Genomic DNA, 18,160 nt, shown 5'->3' with positions numbered 1-18,160 from the left:
TTTTTTTTTTAAGTAAATTTATTTATTTATTTTTAATAATCTTTTTTCTTTTTAAGAGAAAAGATTATTAAAAATTAGGGGTGTCAGGCTCTTTTTTTTTAATCATAATTAATCGCATGACTTCACTAGTTAACTCACGATTAATCACACATTATATATCTGTTCTTTATGTACAATAAAAAAAAATCTAGGTTTTCATACTCTTGTTAACAACAGTGGGGGGAAAATTAACTAATAGAAATAGTTCAAATGGATTTTTGACGTCTATAGCCGTCAATGGCAGTGAATGAGTTGAGGATAACTGGCAATATTTTTTTAAACATTCTAATCTATTCTCCAAATCCTTTCCAAATGACTATACTGCATACGATACCTACTTCATAACCAAAGAACGAAGACGGTGAAAAAGAGCAGCCTCGGTCATGCATTTTCCTGCCCTTGACCTTGCGTGTCGCGGTATGATTTATATATTTACACTCGTGCGCCTGTTCTCTCGCTTCGTGTCTTTCCATCTCGCCTTTATGAGTCCTTATAGATGGATGGCAGACGGAGAGGAAAAAACACGTCTCATGTGGAACGGTGAGGTAAACGACCCTGGGGCGTGTGTGTGTGCGTGCGTGCGTGCGTGTGCGTGCGTGCGTGTGTCGCTCCTGGGATTCAAGGCCTCGTCAGCCAACTGGAGTGTTCCAAGGAGCCCTCGGGTGAATTTTTCAAGCGGCCTTAGTCGCTGCTCGGACACTGATTGGAAGTTGGAGCCTCTTCAAAGTGTCCACTGTGCAGCTTTTTGGGGATTTTTGCCCTAACAACCATTCGTGTGAATAACTGCATTGTTTGAAAATCTTGCACTGTCAGATGTATTTTTAATGATCAGAGAGGGGCTGCTTGTGTACTAATTTACGTACACTTTGTCAACACGTCTCCCACACACACCCAGCAAATGATCAAGCGTCTCAAAAAAAAAAAAAAAAAAAAAAAAACCAAAGGAGTTCAACTTACTCATGTGGCTGCCCGAGCATCTGGCAAGTCCTCAAGGCGAAAAGCAATCAACCTGCAACCACAAAACCACACAAAAAAAGGTCCAAGGGAAGAGAGAAAGGGAACGGTACTTGGAAATTAAAACTGGATTTTCTACTTCGCTAAAATTGTATATATATATTTTTTTATTTTTTTTTGGGTGGTGCTAGAAAACTAATACAAATAAAGTCATGTTTTTTCAATGTTCACTCGTATATTACATTGCAAAAAAAAATTTGGGGATTCGCCACATTAGTCCTTTGTTTATTAAAAGAAAGAAAGAAAAGGGGAAAAAAGTCACACCGAATTATAGCAATTATGGAGAGCAGAGCAAGCAAAACAATGGTGACTAATAGCAGCTCACACACACATACACCCTCCAAAAATATGTATAAATGTGTTTGTGTTCATTCTGCTATGCATTAAAATTCTCTGGCCTGCACTGAAGGTGCGAGCCAAGCTTTAATTTGCATTTACGGCCATAACTGCTGAGCTATTTTAGTCCACACGCGGTCCCTCGAGGCTTCCTGTGTGTGCGTGAATGGGTGTGTGTGTGGGGGGGGGGGGGGGGTAACCATGTGGGTCACATCCTCTTAGCAACACACAAACATACACTTCATCAATATGCTCCTTATTAAACCAGAGGAGAAAAAAATAGCCGTCGCCACATTTCAAATATATGCCTGCTTGGACGGTACTTTAGCGACGCTGTGTGGCGCTCGTGTGCCATTACAGTTTGCTGCCGTAAAACGACGTCCCTGTGTTGTGAAATGTCGCAAAACAGCTCTAGCAATGGCAAAGCTAGCCCGTTGGCAACAAAACATTGGTTTTGGATAAGTGTGACGTCACTGCAACACCAAATACAAGTTTGATATCCTCCTTTAGCAGCAGGTAAATGAACTATAAATCAGCAAAAGGTTTCAGTGAACATTAGTGGAGTTATTAATGATGATTCCCTTTTATAAGTATTTTTTTTAACTAATCTATAGATACATTGCATTTTGCACAGTATGCGACTAGCAATAGTTGCTTAACACATCCTTCTTTATTTGTTTCCTTCCATCATTTTTTTCCTCCTTTCCTTTCTTCCATTCATATACAGAAATAATTCCTTTCTTCCTTCCATCATTTTTTAGTTTCTTCTCTTTTCCTTCTTTCACTCCTTCCTTCTATCTGTCCATCCTCTCTTCCCAATAAGACAATTTAAAAACAGTTTTTCTACTTTTGGGACCAAACCTTGTGAAGTGTGGCCCGTGTAACTGCCGTACTTTTTAATGAAAACTCTTTGAATTGGTTAATTCATATGATACGAGATGAGTGACTTGAGTGAGTCACTAAGCAACATTAAATTTGGTGGGCGTGTCTATTGTGAGTAGGAACAGAACATTCTCAAGCAGCCATGGCTGAAAATACACAAGAAGTCTGCCATTTTGGTGTCAGGCGGCCATTTTGGGTTCATTTCCGCATTTTCCAGGTGTTACCTACTAAACAGATAGGTGAGGCTAGTAGCTAGTTACAAAAAATATATGTCTTTTTTTTGCATCGCATGTGGACGCAATATGAAGCCTGTAACATAAAAACTCGAGATAATTGATTTTTGCCATTTGTTGTCACTTTCTTCTTGCTTGTATTGTGCTCGGGCGCGGCTTTGATTTTCAAGGCCAGACTGCGGCATGTCACTCCGTTGTTCCGTTTGATGAAAGGAAAAGTTCATCTTACCGTTTGTGACGATGAGTCTCGTTCCAAAGAATGAAAAATAAATAAATACAATTAAACTATGAATACATGTTGCCATTGAAAAGAAGTGTCTTGGAGACTCTGGAGCGTACAAAACAACATTAGGGGGCCTTGGCACTGGAATTCCTGAGGACCCTCATTCACATGGCCGTGGGCGTATATGCGTCTGTTTCATGTGGGCATGCATGTGTGTATGTGTGTCACCGGGGGTATTTATTTGTATTTGCCTGTGTGTGTGTGCGTGTGATTGTGTGCGTGTGTGTGTGTGTGTGTGTGTGTACGAGCTGCTGCTGCTGATGTGGGTCATTACCCTCTTCTTTTCCCCAAGGGGCCATGCAATGGGAGAGGGGAGGGGTGCGTGTATGCGTGTGCGTGTGTGTGCGTGTGTGTGTGTGTGTGTGTGTGTGGCGGCTTGCATAAGGGTGGGGTCGAGGTTGTGTCCCCGAGGATCTGAGACCAATAAATCACTGCGCCGTCTCTGCTCTGACACCCAGCTTGTCTGATGAGGGACAGCGATGGTGGGAGTGGGGGTTGAATGGGGGAGGGTTAGATTAGGGAGAGGGAGTGAGAGGGGGAGGCGTGTGGGGGGTTGGGGGCAATGGGGGGGGGGGGCTCCACGTAACTGCCTGCCATTCTTGACCCCGTCTTGAAGGCAGTGGGGAACTGGGGCAGCTACAAAGTGCAGCGCAGGAACGGCATGTAGGACTCAAAAGCGGGCCGTCACAGCCAAGTGAAGCTCAGGAACAGCAACAGTGTGAGCTAATGTTAGCATATGTGTATTAAGTGTTATGTAGATAGATAGATAGATAGATAGATAGATAGATAGATAGATAGATAGATAGATAGATAGATAGATAGATAGATAGATAGATAGATAGATAGATAGATAGATAGATAGATAGATAGATAGCTATATAGCAATCTTGCTAGCTAGCTAGCTATATAGCAATCTAGCTAGCGATAGATAGATCGATAGATAGATATGGGAGGAGTAAGATGGCCGCCCTGTCGCTTCAACGGCTACCCAGTAGTATATACAGATCAGTGAGACAAATACAGAAGAAGTGACAGTGGTGGGTGATTCCAGTTCAACAACAAAATATTTAGCTGTAAAAGATAAGGAGGTTTCGCAAAATGACTATGACACGGTTATCCGCCATTGTTGACAGTCACGCGAGAATTGGGGCGTACGTCATCAAACTGGAGGAGTATCCCGCATATGGTGTCCACATCGTAACATGAAATCGTTCCACTCTGGAGCCCGGTTCCAAAAGTTATCGGGTTCAAGCTCGGAAATGGCGCCGCTGTGTGGACGAACTGTCCAAACGGTAAGAATCTTGTGCGGATACATCGAAACAGGCTTTAGTCTCTGAGTCATTGTGATTTGTGACACACCCCTTTTCAGCGATGTGCCTATGGCAATGCTAAGCTAACATCCATGCTTTCCATTACATTTAAAGACACTCTCTCCCATGCTAACATGGCCATGCCTTGCATTTGATGGGAAAGATGCCCTACCATTATGGCCGCCACCTTTTTTTTTTTCCTGCTCTAGTTTCCTGTAAATATGTTTATCTATGACAGTAAAACAGCTCAAGGCGGAAACATGTGACCAGTTTCTGTCTGTTGATGACGCCATAGCACTAATTGCGCCAATTCTGGAACTAAAAGATTTAAATGGCGACTTTAGAAGGCATTTTAAATGGACTGGGACACCATTTTCTGTCCAATTCGAATCGTTGCCAACAACCTATGTGGGTTGTAACTTGTTGGGGGTGTTGGGATTTTCATTTATTTATTTTGATCCAATCCCACCACGCCGCCGCCATGTTTATTGTTCATATCACAGCGGATGAAGTCATCTGCGGGAATCAAAGCCTCCCCGCATTCCTGCGCTTCAACTTGTGATTATGAAGGTATGCAGGCCTCCTCGATCCTCCCTCTCGCCATTGTTACGGCTGAACATGTGTTGACTCACGCTCGGCATACGCGCGCCGCAAAGACCCTCGCGCCTTTACGATCTCACACGGGACAGCTAAAAGCAAAACTCTCCTTTTGCCATTGTTGGCTTGACTTTGATGTCCCGTCGCTTGTGCGGAGGGGAAAACCCGACGTAACCGCTGGAGCTCGGCCAACACACACACACACACACACACACACACACACACACACACACACACACACACACACACACACACACACACACACACACACACACACACACACACACACACACACACACACACACACACACACACACACACACACCTTCATCTGACCTGCCAATAGCAATATACAGTGTGTGTCCTTCACTTATCTTTTTCTATTATCTATATTATTTTTGCCCCCCCCTGTCACTCACTACCGCCACCATGCGGGCCTTCCTGCGCACCCCGCAGCTTCCACGCCACATGAAGCCACTTCCCGTTCGTCACATTTCTCCTCCTTGACTTTATTCTAATAAATGTGATGCCGCAATTGGAGATGTTGTGCATTAAAATTCAGCAGGGGTCTTTAAAAAAAAAGGCAATAAAATGTGTCCTTTTCTCCATCTTTTCCTTCCACAATCACCTCGCCTCTCTTGCTCCTCCATTCCCTCACACACACACACACACACACGCACACACACGGAGCAAATCTGCGCACACATTTTTTTTCATGTGCACTATCCCCCCACTGACTCGTCTTTCTCAGCATCCCCCCTGCTGTCCTTCATCCTTTATTCTCTTCCTCCTCCCTCCCCCCTTCGCCCCCCCTCTCTTTTTTCACACACATATTTGTAGCCACACACAAACACGCACGCACACACATTTATATTTTCCAACTCCACCTCTGGCAGGTTGTGATTTCCACTGTCAGAAATTGCTTTTTCAATATCTCTCTCTCTCTCTAATTATGAGCCCCGCTAAAGGGGTCTTGCCACCAGAATACCAATTTTCTACAATTTATTTCCTTCTTGGCTGGAATAATTCTCGTGTTCCAGTCTTCAACAATGAAGACATCACGAATGTGTGTAAGTGTGAGTGTGCGTTTGCTACATTATCACCAGTGGGCCTTTCCAATCCTTCCCTTGAGGTGGTGATTAGCAAAACACAAGGAAAGGAGGGGGCGGTGACAATGTTGATGATGATGATGATGCACATCTTTCAGTTATCTCCACGCCAACAAGGACAAAATGTAAGATGTTCAAAACAAAGCTGCGTCGAGCTTGTGGCGAGAAAAGCGGAAAACCACCAAATCGCAATATACAAGCCGCCACACCACCAAGCACCGCCCCCCCTCGCCGCCAACAAGGGGTTAACTCAAGCGCCTCTTCCCTTTCCTTCCTTGATTGACGTGCGGGAGTCCTGCGCTCCAATCAGCGAAGGGACAGCCTGTAACCCACGTGGGCTCGCACGACTCCGATTGGCTTGTTGCGGCAGCTCTGAGGCCGAGCCCCACGTGGAGGTTTTCATTCAATCAACTACTGAGAACAATTCCACGGAGCCCCGTCTTCCCCCCTTTTAAATAAACGTGTTTTTTTTTTTAATTACACAGACTGACCTAAATCGCATTTATGTAAACCCAATTAAATAAAAAGCTCAACCTTTTTTCCCCCCGTAAAATAGCGATATTTGAAAAGCACGTGTAGCCTCGCCGTAATATTTAAAACAAACGGGATGCGTGGTGAGCGTGGGGGTGTATTTAAGCCCCCCCGCACCTCCTTCCTTTAAGAACTCATATGTTATGTCCCATTGAGGATGAGAGAAGGGGGGAGAGAGAGGGTGAGGGAGTGTTGTGTGAAAGGAGTGCAGGCCAACGAGGGAGACAAAAGAGGCTGCGGCTGCATTCAACGTGCTGCTGTTGTGTTGTGTGTCCGTTTGCGAGCCGCTCCTCCTCTTCGCCAAGAAAGAAAGAGAAAAGAGAGCGAGAGAGAGAGAGAGAGAGGGACCGAGAGAGAGAGAGAGAGAGAGAGGCCACCCGATATTGCACTAGCTGCCGGACCTATCCTCAAGTTTTGGGAGACTTTCGTGGAGAGGGAAGGCTTCCAAGCAGGACCGGTTCCTTGCTCCTCCTGCCCCGGCCCTCACGCGTCGAGAGCGGGGCGGCGGTGCTCCGGGAGAGCCGCGCTAGCCAGAACAAAGGAAGGCGAGGAATGAGTGAGCCCCAAGAACAGCTTCCGTGCCAAATGCCCCACTGAAAAAAACACACACAAAAAACAAAAAACCCTCCTCGTATTCCTCGACCCAGCTTTTCCGCCTCGCCGGGGGACAAGAAGGACAATAACCGTACAGAGACGCACGTTTGGCGGGCAGAATGTTCCCTCAAAACCGAGCACCGGTAAGTAGGAAGTGTCCATGAAACGCTTATCGTAGCGATGCACCATTTCCGGGTATCGTTTTTTTTTTGTGGCTGTACCCGATAAAAGGTCAGGCTCGTTTGTTCTCCGAAGACCGGTGAACGAGTGAGGGCAACTTTATAGACTCGTGTGGCTTCTCCACAACAAACATGGAGCTTTAATTCCACGCTGCACTGTCCTGTAGCGAGCGAAGTGAAGTGGAGTGGAGTGATGATGGGGATGAGGAGAGCATGAGTTTGTCCTTTTTGCTCTGATGGTTGAGAGCAAGGGAAGTGAGTCAACTCTTCTTGTTGACACATGATCAAGTATCATTCTTGTTTTTGTCCCCCACCCTACATTAAATCACACCGTTGTATGTTGACGTGTTTGCAGAGGGCAGAAACTGTTAAATATGGATACAACTGGCATAAACAAAGGCGTAAAAAGGATAGTACAGTCAAAGTTATCCCCCGCCATGCGGTTCAGTTTTTTGCAGTCTTGCTGTTTTTATCATGGATCTTTCTCTTCATTTTTCTACATTAGCTAATTGCGCAAGCAATAGACAATTCCTAAGTTACGTCACAAGTGAAAATGGCGAAAGGCCATACTATTTTTTATTTCTTTTCAAAATGTGATGAAACGTCATTTCACTATTATAACAGTGTGCTAAAGTTAACTCTGTCTACTATAACGCAGAACTGGCTTACAGAACATGTCTACGATCTGATACAATTGCATAGAAATCACTAGCTAAACTAATATAGTTTATCACCGCTAGTTACAACATACAATCGCATTATTGAACAATATATCCTAACAAAGTAAGCACGTTCAGACACGAGCTGCTACGGCCTCAACATGCTGACTAGCTAACCTAAGCTAACAACACTCTTTCTCTGACCATCCCGGAGCATTCTGAAACAAAACCTGTGCGATAACCGATTGTGTATGTTTTTTTTTTTTTTAAGCTTTAAGTCACACTATTGTGTTAAAACCATGTTAATAGTGCCTGGAAAGCCATAAATATTGATACCTTTTTACAAGATGTCCAGAATCTTTAGCATCGCTTGACCAAGCCATGGAATCATGTTTGTTTTTACCATACCACTATCGCGTGTAGGACCTATACTGCTTAGAGGCACCCAACTGTTGGACCCGAGCATGTGCGTAGGATTGATTGTAACTTCAACAACATGAAGGCAAGATGATCGAGGATTAAAATCCAAACCTTGGCCGTTTAAGACGCTTTTGTCTTCACAGTGCAGTTTTTGCTTTCATTGTAGAAAAGGCAGTTGTCATCAAAATAGCTTCGTCTTGTAGCCTTTTTTTTTGGTGCGGGTCTACTTGAATCAAATTATAGTTGCCGTATAGTTTATTTTTCTTCTTTCAGGTGTGGCCACTGTAATCCAACTCAACCACGTGAACAGGCACATTAGGTTAATTGAAGAGGCTTAATTGTTGGGTGTTTGTCTATTATTATTTATATGCCGTGCAATTAGCTAGTGACATGATCAGGTTCTACCTTGCCACTCAAGTCAGCTGGGGTAGACTCCCGTGACCCCTGAAATGAGGACAAGCGACGCGCAATAGAACATGGATGGCCGGAAGTGATTTGATGAATCGGGTTTGATCGCAAAAGGCATGATGATGACATGAACAGTAAGAGACCCGACCACAGCGGCCACTTTTTCCTGCAAAGTCCATTTAAGGTGTCCTCTGCTATTTGAAGGTGAATTGTAGCTTGATAGGTTGTCCGGACAACTCTTTTCCACAAATGGCAGTTTTTGTGTTCAGTAGCACTGTTTCATGCCATCCTTCGGACCAGTTAATAGTTCTGGTATTATTGTCATGTATCATCGCATAAGCAACATTGATAGAAATTTAATGACGTTTGATTCAGTTGAGTTCCTTTCATGAATAGGTTGGAACATTGGAGAAAAAAATTGGAATTTTGTGTACACGTTAAGTTCCATTTTGGGTGCGTCTATGGAAAAACAAATCTTTCTAATAAGAAGTTTGAGAAACCCTGATCGACATTATTGTCCTCCATAGGAGTGATTAGTAAACTCCTTTAAGTATATTTTTTTGCCACGGCCAATCTGTAAATCAAGCGTCAAGGGTACAAGAGTCATTTTGATGGTACCGCCCTCCAATGATGAGCCATTCTACCCCTAAATGGACAATGCCCCCCACCCCACCCCCCCAATTCCCTTGAGAGATGTAGCCGGCTTTTAATTTGTGTCAATCAAGTTAGGTGGAGAGCTTTAGAGCCGACTGAAATACATAAACACTGGTCCTCTCGCTGCGTGAAGTATCAATTAGGACTCGCTCATTTGCCTAACCCTCATCTCCATGCCTCAGCCACGCCACCCCTGACGCTGTTTTGACATTCATGTCCCGCGCTGTGGAAGCAGATTAGACCTGTAAATGTGAATTTACTCTCAGTTCTCCCAAACCATTCGTGTTAAGCTAATAACTGGCCGGATTTGAACAATCTTATGACTTTACTTCATCGGCCTTGTAGCAGCCCCCCCCCCCCCCCTCTTCCCCCTGCACTTCCTTTGCCGTGATCTTGTGACCACCAGCAGCTGTGTATGTAGTAAGAGGGCCCGCAGGAAGGCAGGGCAGGAGGCAGACTGTGGCTCTGCGGTTTACACTGTAAACCCAATCCCTCTCATCCAGCCTCTCCTCGCTGTGTTCCTGCGAGAGGCTCCAAACCACATCTTAATGTATGGGCAGGCATCCCAGGGCGAGAGGCGCAGAGTCTGCAGCGGCGCTCGTTGGGAAAAGCAATGACCCGGTTTCTTTTTCAGTACACACAAAGGCAGGCAGTAGCTCCGATTCTCACCTCCCAGCAAAGGGTCCGTCCGTCCACTTGGCGCACGGTTTCATCCGTGAAAAGCGAAGCGGGCAGTAAACCGGTCAATGTATTGATTTGTTGTGACAAATTTGAACCATATATGCGATAAAAATGCGGTTGTGGAGAGCATAAACTTGTCATTATTTGAAAATCTGATTACAATCTGTTTTTACACTCGATTTAGTGCTAAATGATAACCGGTGGTCCATAGCGCGTGATTATCATTATTTTTTGATACAAATGTTTGTTTGTTTTTTCTCAAGAAAGAACTTAGTGTTCAATTTTCTATGGTTTTATTTCACTCTATTTTCAGTTGAGAAAAAAGTAAGCTTTAAAAAAACCGTGTGCTCAAAAATATATTAACATAGTAAAATTGCTAATGCTGGTTGGAATAGTCACTTCAACCTGAGTATAAAGGCCTAGATACACCAATCCGACGTCGGCCAATTGTGACCGACGTCTACCCACTGTGGCGTCGGCCCAGACGTCCAACGTCACGTAGGAAAATGGCGTAAATACACACCGCACCGACCCGACTATTACGTACTTTCAGTAGTAATTCCCCTCCATACCATCGGCGGCGGTAGTCATTATTCCTAAAGGCAACCTCTTTACGGGCGCGGGATATAACCATGTCGTTAGCCAGCTAACGTGAAAAAGTAATTATATTTACTAATTACTAACAGTTGCTATACTTCTCAAGTGTAAAAGTCAATCCTACCTGCTATATCTATTCTCGTCCCCGTGTCATGCCAAAGTTTGGCTTTCATACCTTTGTCGGCATACCCTTTAATGGTAATATCATACAATGCCGGTCTCTCTTGAACCAAAGAGACAAAGTCATCTTCCCGATCTTCTGTGCAGACGGACATTGTACGTTCAAATGTGGAGGGTACAGCAGGGTGACGATGCGAAAAAAAAAAAAAGGTCCAGGCTTTCCATCAGTATGCTCGTCATTTCCTCTTCTTGCCCCGTGCGCTGATTCGCTAGCTAACAGCCAATCACAGTGATCAAATGCCTCGACGCCCGATGCCGATTCAACATGTCAAATTAGCTGAAAACGCCCCCAGACGATCAGATGTTAGGAACATCTTTCAGTCAGGGGGTGAACAATTAAAGATTTTTTGGTAGACGACTATAATGTGCTAATCAAGTCAAAGTGGATTCATCGATGATATCTTTGATTTTTTTTTTTCAGCACAGTACGGTTGTCCCCAACCGTTTTTGCGCCACGGACCGGTAACAAAGTAAATAAATATGTAGATGGACCGGTGTCGATAATGTCGTAAGAGCGACAAAGGCTGTGCTTGCTTGCTTGTGTTTTGAATAAAGTGAATTGACACACATTACATTTTGGTGATGAAAATGCAAACCGCCAGTCCCGTGGTCTCGCCGGTCAGCTGGTATGAATATTTTAAGACTAGCCGCGATGGGAATAGCCGAAGCTAGCGAGGCTAACCGCTATTCTCAACCACAGCCATCTTATTTTCGGACTTGCGGAGCCACGCAGATGTATGAAGTCTGTCTCTCCATTGTTGGCCAGGCATTTTACTGCTTTCAAAGAGTGTCGTCCGACATCCGCAGAAGACGGCGGAGTTGAAAGTCCTTTTGTGAATTGGCCAATTGGAAGACAAGTTGCTCACAACACGTGATCCGCAATAAATGGACTTCAAAATTTAAATGTCTGTATTCACAAAATGGACTTGTCTGTTCAACCTACTCGTCACGATGCGGTCCACTTCTAAATATTGTCATCTCACAAAAGTAAGCATTGTCTATGCAAATTCATTTTTTAAATAGAGCTCAGGTGTACCTAATGCTATGGATAGTGAGTATCTCGCACTAAGTTAATAGATCATACACTTTTGTTCAAGAGAGACCACAAACAAAATCATACGTAAAGAGACACTGTTATCCAAATATGCTGAATGTATTTTCGCTTTTCTAGCACAATAACAAGAATGTTCCCGGCCCATATTTGCTTTGGCAGGAAGTGGCGTTAAAAGGCCTTTTCCATAGCCTTTTTTTTCCATCACTACGAAGCATAGCTAATCTTGTTCTTTCCGAATGATCGTCCCTGCCGTCTTGTAATATTCCCACCAGCCCTTTCCCTCCATTTTCTCCAGGACAATGCCCTCGTTTGGGGGGAGGGCTTTGCTAATGGCCACTTCTGTGAGTACTCGCGTAGTCTGTTTGGTCCGAGCTTTTTGCCCCGCTCAACAGCAGCTGTCCGTGCGCAAAAACAGATCCCCCACTCTACAATCAATGTTCTACAATGAAACCGTACTTTTAGACACCATGAAAGCCTTTCAAAACCCATTAGCAGGAACAGTGTTAGCAACCTAAACTAGTCCTCTTGAAATATTGGACACAGGAAACCGGCTTTCGTCCAGTTCAGCTTCAACTGCTGTTTTGTTTGCTTTTTTTTTTGTGATGGACTCTCACATGAGACATCTTGTCTTTGTCCCCATCTTGCCTTTTGAGATTGATGCAGTTCAAATGGATTTGTCAATGACCTTTTGCCCAGCTCATGCTTTGTCTCAGTGGATTATGTTGAAAAGCTCATTTTGTCGCTTTGCCCATACATGCGCTCGTGATTTGTACACAAAATGTGCCTTCTTTGGGGGTTTTGAGCCAGTTCTGTAAATAAGCACGGAGACTGCGGATGTACCGTACAGCGTTATCACCAAGTATGAAGATATCCGAGCTTGTTGATGTGATATCATAAAAAGTCGAAGAATTATGGGTTGAAATATTCCCCAACACCCTCATCTGTTTCTTGCTGACAGATTGTGGTTCTGTAGATTCTTAAACCTTTTTGTGTTATTTCACACATTGCTCTTCAGGAGCCATAAAAAGTGCTTTGCAGCAAATTAAATTAAAAACACACCACAAATTACCATTAGCAGACACCAGAAACATAAATCTGTCTTTTGCCAGCAATTGCTACAAGTTGTACATTTTAATGTTTTCAATTAAGTGGACACTCAAGAACAAGGAAAGACATGCAATAAAGAGGGGGTCTTCAGTTTATGATGATGCCGACATGAGAGATTTTGTGTTTACAAATGGCATGTAACGGGGTAAGAATTTTTTTATTACGTGGCACAAAAAGGAATGCTCAGTTAGCACCATAATATTGTTTTTTTTATTAGATTTTTTCAATTTATATCAGAGAAGTGTTTTTCATACAAATACCATAAAATCCTGTAACACACACTCACGTATAATATGCCAAAATCCCCCTTAATAAAAGGCATTTTTTTCCCTCTGTACTTGTGTATAATATGGAAAAATAATGTAATTCACCATCAAAAACATACCAATGAAGTGTAAAAGGTTAAAAAACTATGCTCTTATTGATGAGTGTTATTCATGGGATTTTATTGTAATTACTTATTATCAGAGGTGGGCATTCCATCAATATTGGCGGAAGGTCCGTCAATGACGGACATCCATTTGGTTGACGATTAACGATCGAAGGGAAACTTTAAAAAAACGGACTGACTAAGCATTGCTCTTCAACACACTTCCTTGATACCGATTTCCATTTAGGGCTTAGGTGGCATCTTGCGGACACTTAAAGTCAAATGTTTCTCTACAAAATACATTTAAGATCAAGATCACAGCAAAGCTCATGAAAATTGTTGCTGCTTTTGCAGCATTTGCTGGCATTGTTCGACCCGCTCCAAGAAAGCTCCTCTTTTCCCACTTTTGTATCACTCCAATATCGAGCTGGTTAGTGGGTTAGTTGCCGCAGCACTAGTGCACTGCCTTTAGGCCCGGTTGACTCAAACGCTCTTTATCATGGCGGCTGCCCACGTGTGAGCGCGGCCATCGATCAGCGGCTCGCCTCCTTTTTGCTCAGCCGGTGGTTAGAGGGCAAAGAGAGAGAGCGGGAGGGAGAAAATGAAGGAAACGAGGCTGAAGGGATCGCTGGTTTACGCACACACACACACACACGCCGCCGTGGAGGTGCGTCCCGGTGGAATTGGCAAACGAGCCGAGGGGAGGGGCGGGGGTTACCTAATAAAAGAAGGCACCTCCAGCAATTAAGGCGGCTGACAGGCAAACTGTGGCTATCTGCTAATGTGGGCTGACAGCAGGGAAATTTGAATAAGGAGGCTTGCGGGAGAAATGAGGCATTGGAAAGGGGCTGTGGGGGGGGCGGCGGATTGAGAAAGAAGAGATGTGTGGTGCTAATGAAACAGGTGCCTGGCTGCGTGCCCCGCCCCTCTAAGTGCTGGAGTCATTGAGAGATTAGCAGCATGTTTCTCCAGCTTGGAGCCAAGTAGAGTGATGCTGTTGCAACGGGTTTGACTTTTTGTCCTCTCTGGAGGGAGACAATTTAAAACAATGCAAATGCCGCTGTGGGACTTTTAAGAAACGAGATTCTGACTCTGTGGCCCTTCATTCCAGATGGTCTACGGGTGGAAACGGGCTGGACGGAGGTTTAGGATTAAGGACTACATGTGACGCCTGACACCACTCTACTCACTGTTATTAAAATAAATTGTAATACAGTAAATGGCAGCTATTCACTGGGTTTAGGGAGCGAGTCCTGCCAGAAATGGCGAAAAACGCGATAGACATCACCCTAAAATAGTTAAAAACTGCCTTCAATTGTAATCATACCACAAACCAGGATACCAAAATACTCGACTCTTAAAAAAAAAACAAAAAAAAAAATTCGATGTCAGATTTGACGACATCGTGTCAATACAGGGCTACAAAGCACACATATTAACACACATGCTAATCCAGCATTTGCCAACCAAGGCACATAGCACACCACCAAACCAAAATATCACAAAGTATGAATACTGACATCATGACGTTCTCATATTAAATTTCCCTCACAAATGTACTTATTCCGTATCAAAAGCCATAATTGTGTTCTCTGAATAGCAACAGGTGCCCGGTTAATTTTACCCTCTGCCATCTGGGCTAAGCAAGGAAAGTATTGTTATTATTGTTATGAAGTATTGTAACTATTGTTTATGTTTGGTTTGTCTGATGCATTCAATGCAGTGCGGTTTCATTTCTTTTCCCATGTGCCCGCTACGTTGTAGTGAAAAACGGACCAGAACTGATATGGCAAAGCCGCACATATAGGAACTGTTTTCTGAGAATTTGGCAGGTGTTGTGTGGGTGAAGGAGCGTTAATTAGTGGCCTGACGAATGGGCCGAGCGCCGCGAAAGGAAAGCGGCAGCGCAATTTGTGCACAAGAAGGCTAGATTAAAATCTTTGTGGTGCATTGTGGAGTAAAAGTTGGGAACGCTGAGCACACTGCAGAAAAAAACAAAAAAAGTAGTCAAGCAGCTATGATTGTCAAAGACGTTTTGCGGTTAGGGATCGTCTTTGATCATTTTTGGGTGTTTTGTTTTCTCAGAGCAAGCATGCCAAAGCACATTTGCACCTGCGAAAAGAATGTGATGGGTTTTAACAAGAACTTTCTCCCCATTAGGCTTTTGAAGAAAATACAATAAAGGAATCTTTTTCAGCAAACATCATATTGCAGCCATCACGTCCGCGCGATAACGGCCACGGCTCCAATTTTCCACCCGTGCACAAATTGCGTTCTGGCGTGACGGTCGAGATGCGTGATTGCGTGTTTTCATTTAGTCGATGCGGAGGCCGTTCATGTGAAGGCAGTAAAGCGCGCACATGTGCTCGTAAATACTTGCGGAAAGCGGCATCTTTTGTACGCATCCGCTGTCTGAGGTGGCGTGTGTGGGCGTGTTGTCTGCACATTGTTGGCGAGCACGGATGTGAGGTCATTGTGGTTTTGTTGCCTGCGGTATGAAGGCAACTCAAATGAAAACAGCGGGCACGGCCACACTGTTGGCGGACTCCACAACAAGTGCTTTCGTTTTAATGTCTGCTCTTTTGTCTTTGGAGCTCAAGTCGGAGCAATACATTTGTGTTGTACGCGTTGACCAAAGTCACTATAATGCCATGCAGCATTGCGTGTTAAATGTTAACATATTAAGTTATTGTTTTGTAGCATAATAGTTAGAGATAGACCGGTATGGTTTTTTTTTTTCAAGGCCGATACCGATAATTAGTAGCAAAGGGGGCCGATGACCAATATTTGGAGCCGATATTCATTTTCAGTAAAAGGGAAACGAATATTGGCATGAAAATTAAAAAAATATATATACACAAATTCCAGTTAATTAACTTGAATTTATTGAAAACATTTTCAGATTTGTAAAATGTTCTTTAAATATAAAATACAAATTTCTTTTAAAATTCTAACAAAAATTTCAGGGGGTTCCCAGGGTCATCAGCACATCTTTAAAAACGTAAATGGAAACTTAAATAAATAGCTCTGTATTAATTTCACCAGTAAATAAAAACTTTTCCCAAATTCTGAAATATCAGAATTTTTTTAATTATTTTTTTAATTTAAATTTTTTACTTATCTTTGTTGTAATTTCAAACTATCATAAAAGGTGCAGAGCGTTCCCAGGGACTGAAAACTGAAAATTTAGCTCCCTGAGGTTAACACAGTTTTAAATGGATGTTTTGTAGGCAATCAAATAAAAAATAAAAGGCCGATACCAATATTCGTCAAAGTGCTGAATATCGGCACAGATAATCGGCCTGCCTGGCCGATAATCAGTTCATCCCTAATAATGGTAACTTACAATTCAATGTTTTTTCTCCATCGCTTCTGAATGTCTTTGCATAGGTTGTCCAAGTTACAAAAAAATAAAATAAAAAATAAATCATCAACTCAAAAAAGTAGCCAAATACAGACTGTTTATCAATAATTACATTACATGGGTAGAATCAAGTTTGTATCATTTTAAGAGGGTGCCGACATGTAGAATATCAACCAAAAATAGAATTGCCTGACATCAGAGCCAAGCACACAATGACATAAAGAAAGAGACACTTTGCACAATATTTACCAAAAAAAAATGCTGTTGTCCAAGACTGATTCGGTACGCGAAGCATGTTTCAAAGCAAGGGGTGAGGAATGAAAATAACATCTGTGAGATGACATTCTTTTTTTTTTGTGCACTAAAACCTCTCCAACATGTCAAGGACACTCTCACTCTTCTCACTCAAGAGACAAACGAAAGAAAGGTAGGAAGGTAATTCTTTAAATGAGCGTAAGAAAAAATGGTATACCTTCGCCCTCCGTGTATCCTCCCATGAAAAGGCCCAAGTGACTTTTCTCCTCTCCAGGTTAATTGGCCTGTGTGTCCGTGTGTGTGTGTGTGTTTGTGTCTGTATGCATCTAGGTAGGGGATGCGTCGGACAGATTGAGAGCGGCTCGTTTCGTTAGTGCCCTTTTTCAGTGTTTTTGCAACTTTCTGCGTCGCCATTCATCACCCCTCGTATCTTACATCTGTTATCTCTTCTCTATGCCTTTCTAGACCTCCTTCAAACTCTTTGGTGTGCGTTTTATCGGCACTTACTTGGATGTACGTTAAGTTGTCATTTTGTAAGATAAGGTTTACTTACCGCGCTACTCCGTAGCACTGACAAATGAAAAAAAATCTGAGATTGTTGTCACATGTACTTGCCAGAAATCTGCAGATCCTTTAACGTTGCTGTTGGTTTCTTGGCAACTTCCCTTACCAGTTTTCACCATGTCTTTAAATTACTTTTGGAAGTGCATCCAGTTCTTGTTGTGCCATTTTTTTTCTCTCCACTTGATATTAGTCTTCACTGTTGAATGACTTGGAAATTATTTTTGTCCCCTTCTCCTAACTGGTATCTTTGAACAATGAGATCCCTCCAAATCTCTTTTCACACTGCTCTTAGTAGGTTGCAGCGTGCCGTCGACAAACCCATTCTTTGTGTTTGCGGTGAGGGATGGGCACCACGGAATGAAGCAATACTGGACAGTGCAGCTAGAGGACTTTTGCAAAACGCCTCAAATTGAAAAATGTTCTATGTTGAAAGCGGTGTTGCGACGTCAGACAAGCACCCCCCATAGGAGAGGGGCTGCCGGTAATTTGGTGCCTTTTTGGCGGACTTATTTACAGGTAATTGTCTTGTTTGGGACACAAAGATGGAGCTAAATGATTCTCTTTTTTCGGCTTCTTGTTTTATCCTTAAATCGAGCAAAGCTCGGGCTTTGCTTTGCAACAATGAAGAGTTTTTCACTTTTCGAGGTGCGCTTTACCTCTTGCCTAAACCAGCAGTAAAAATCTCGGATTTTACTTGTAGCGTTGCTCAGTCAAACCTTTTGAATAGGATCACGTTGGCA

At 43.3% G+C, this 18,160-nt stretch overlaps 1 protein-coding gene across 6 annotated transcripts in view; it reads left to right on the top strand.

The window, feature by feature from the left end:
• The first annotated feature begins 6,351 nt into the window (after positions 1 to 6,351).
• Positions 6,352 to 18,160, top strand: part of tle2a (TLE family member 2, transcriptional corepressor a) — a 40,135-nt gene continuing 28,326 nt past the window's right edge. For 3 of the 6 annotated variants that reach the window (XM_086089712.1, XM_086089711.1, XM_086089708.1), the window contains exon 1: positions 6,353 to 7,071. In XM_086089712.1, the coding sequence (XP_085945838.1) occupies positions 7,048 to 7,071 (24 nt within the window). In that variant the 5' untranslated portion in view covers positions 6,353 to 7,047. Of the gene's footprint in view, positions 7,072 to 18,160 lie in introns of all 6 variants that reach the window. The other 3 variants (XM_086089710.1, XM_086089707.1, XM_086089709.1) reach the window with 2 other exon arrangements.

The sequence above is a fragment of the Leptonotus elevatus genome, chromosome 11, assembly GCF_054856555.1.
Source record: "Leptonotus elevatus isolate MCC_2025b chromosome 11, RoL_Lele_1.0, whole genome shotgun sequence".
NCBI lineage: Eukaryota > Metazoa > Chordata > Actinopteri > Syngnathiformes > Syngnathidae > Leptonotus > Leptonotus elevatus.
This window is presented reverse-complemented; position numbering and strand designations above follow the sequence as displayed.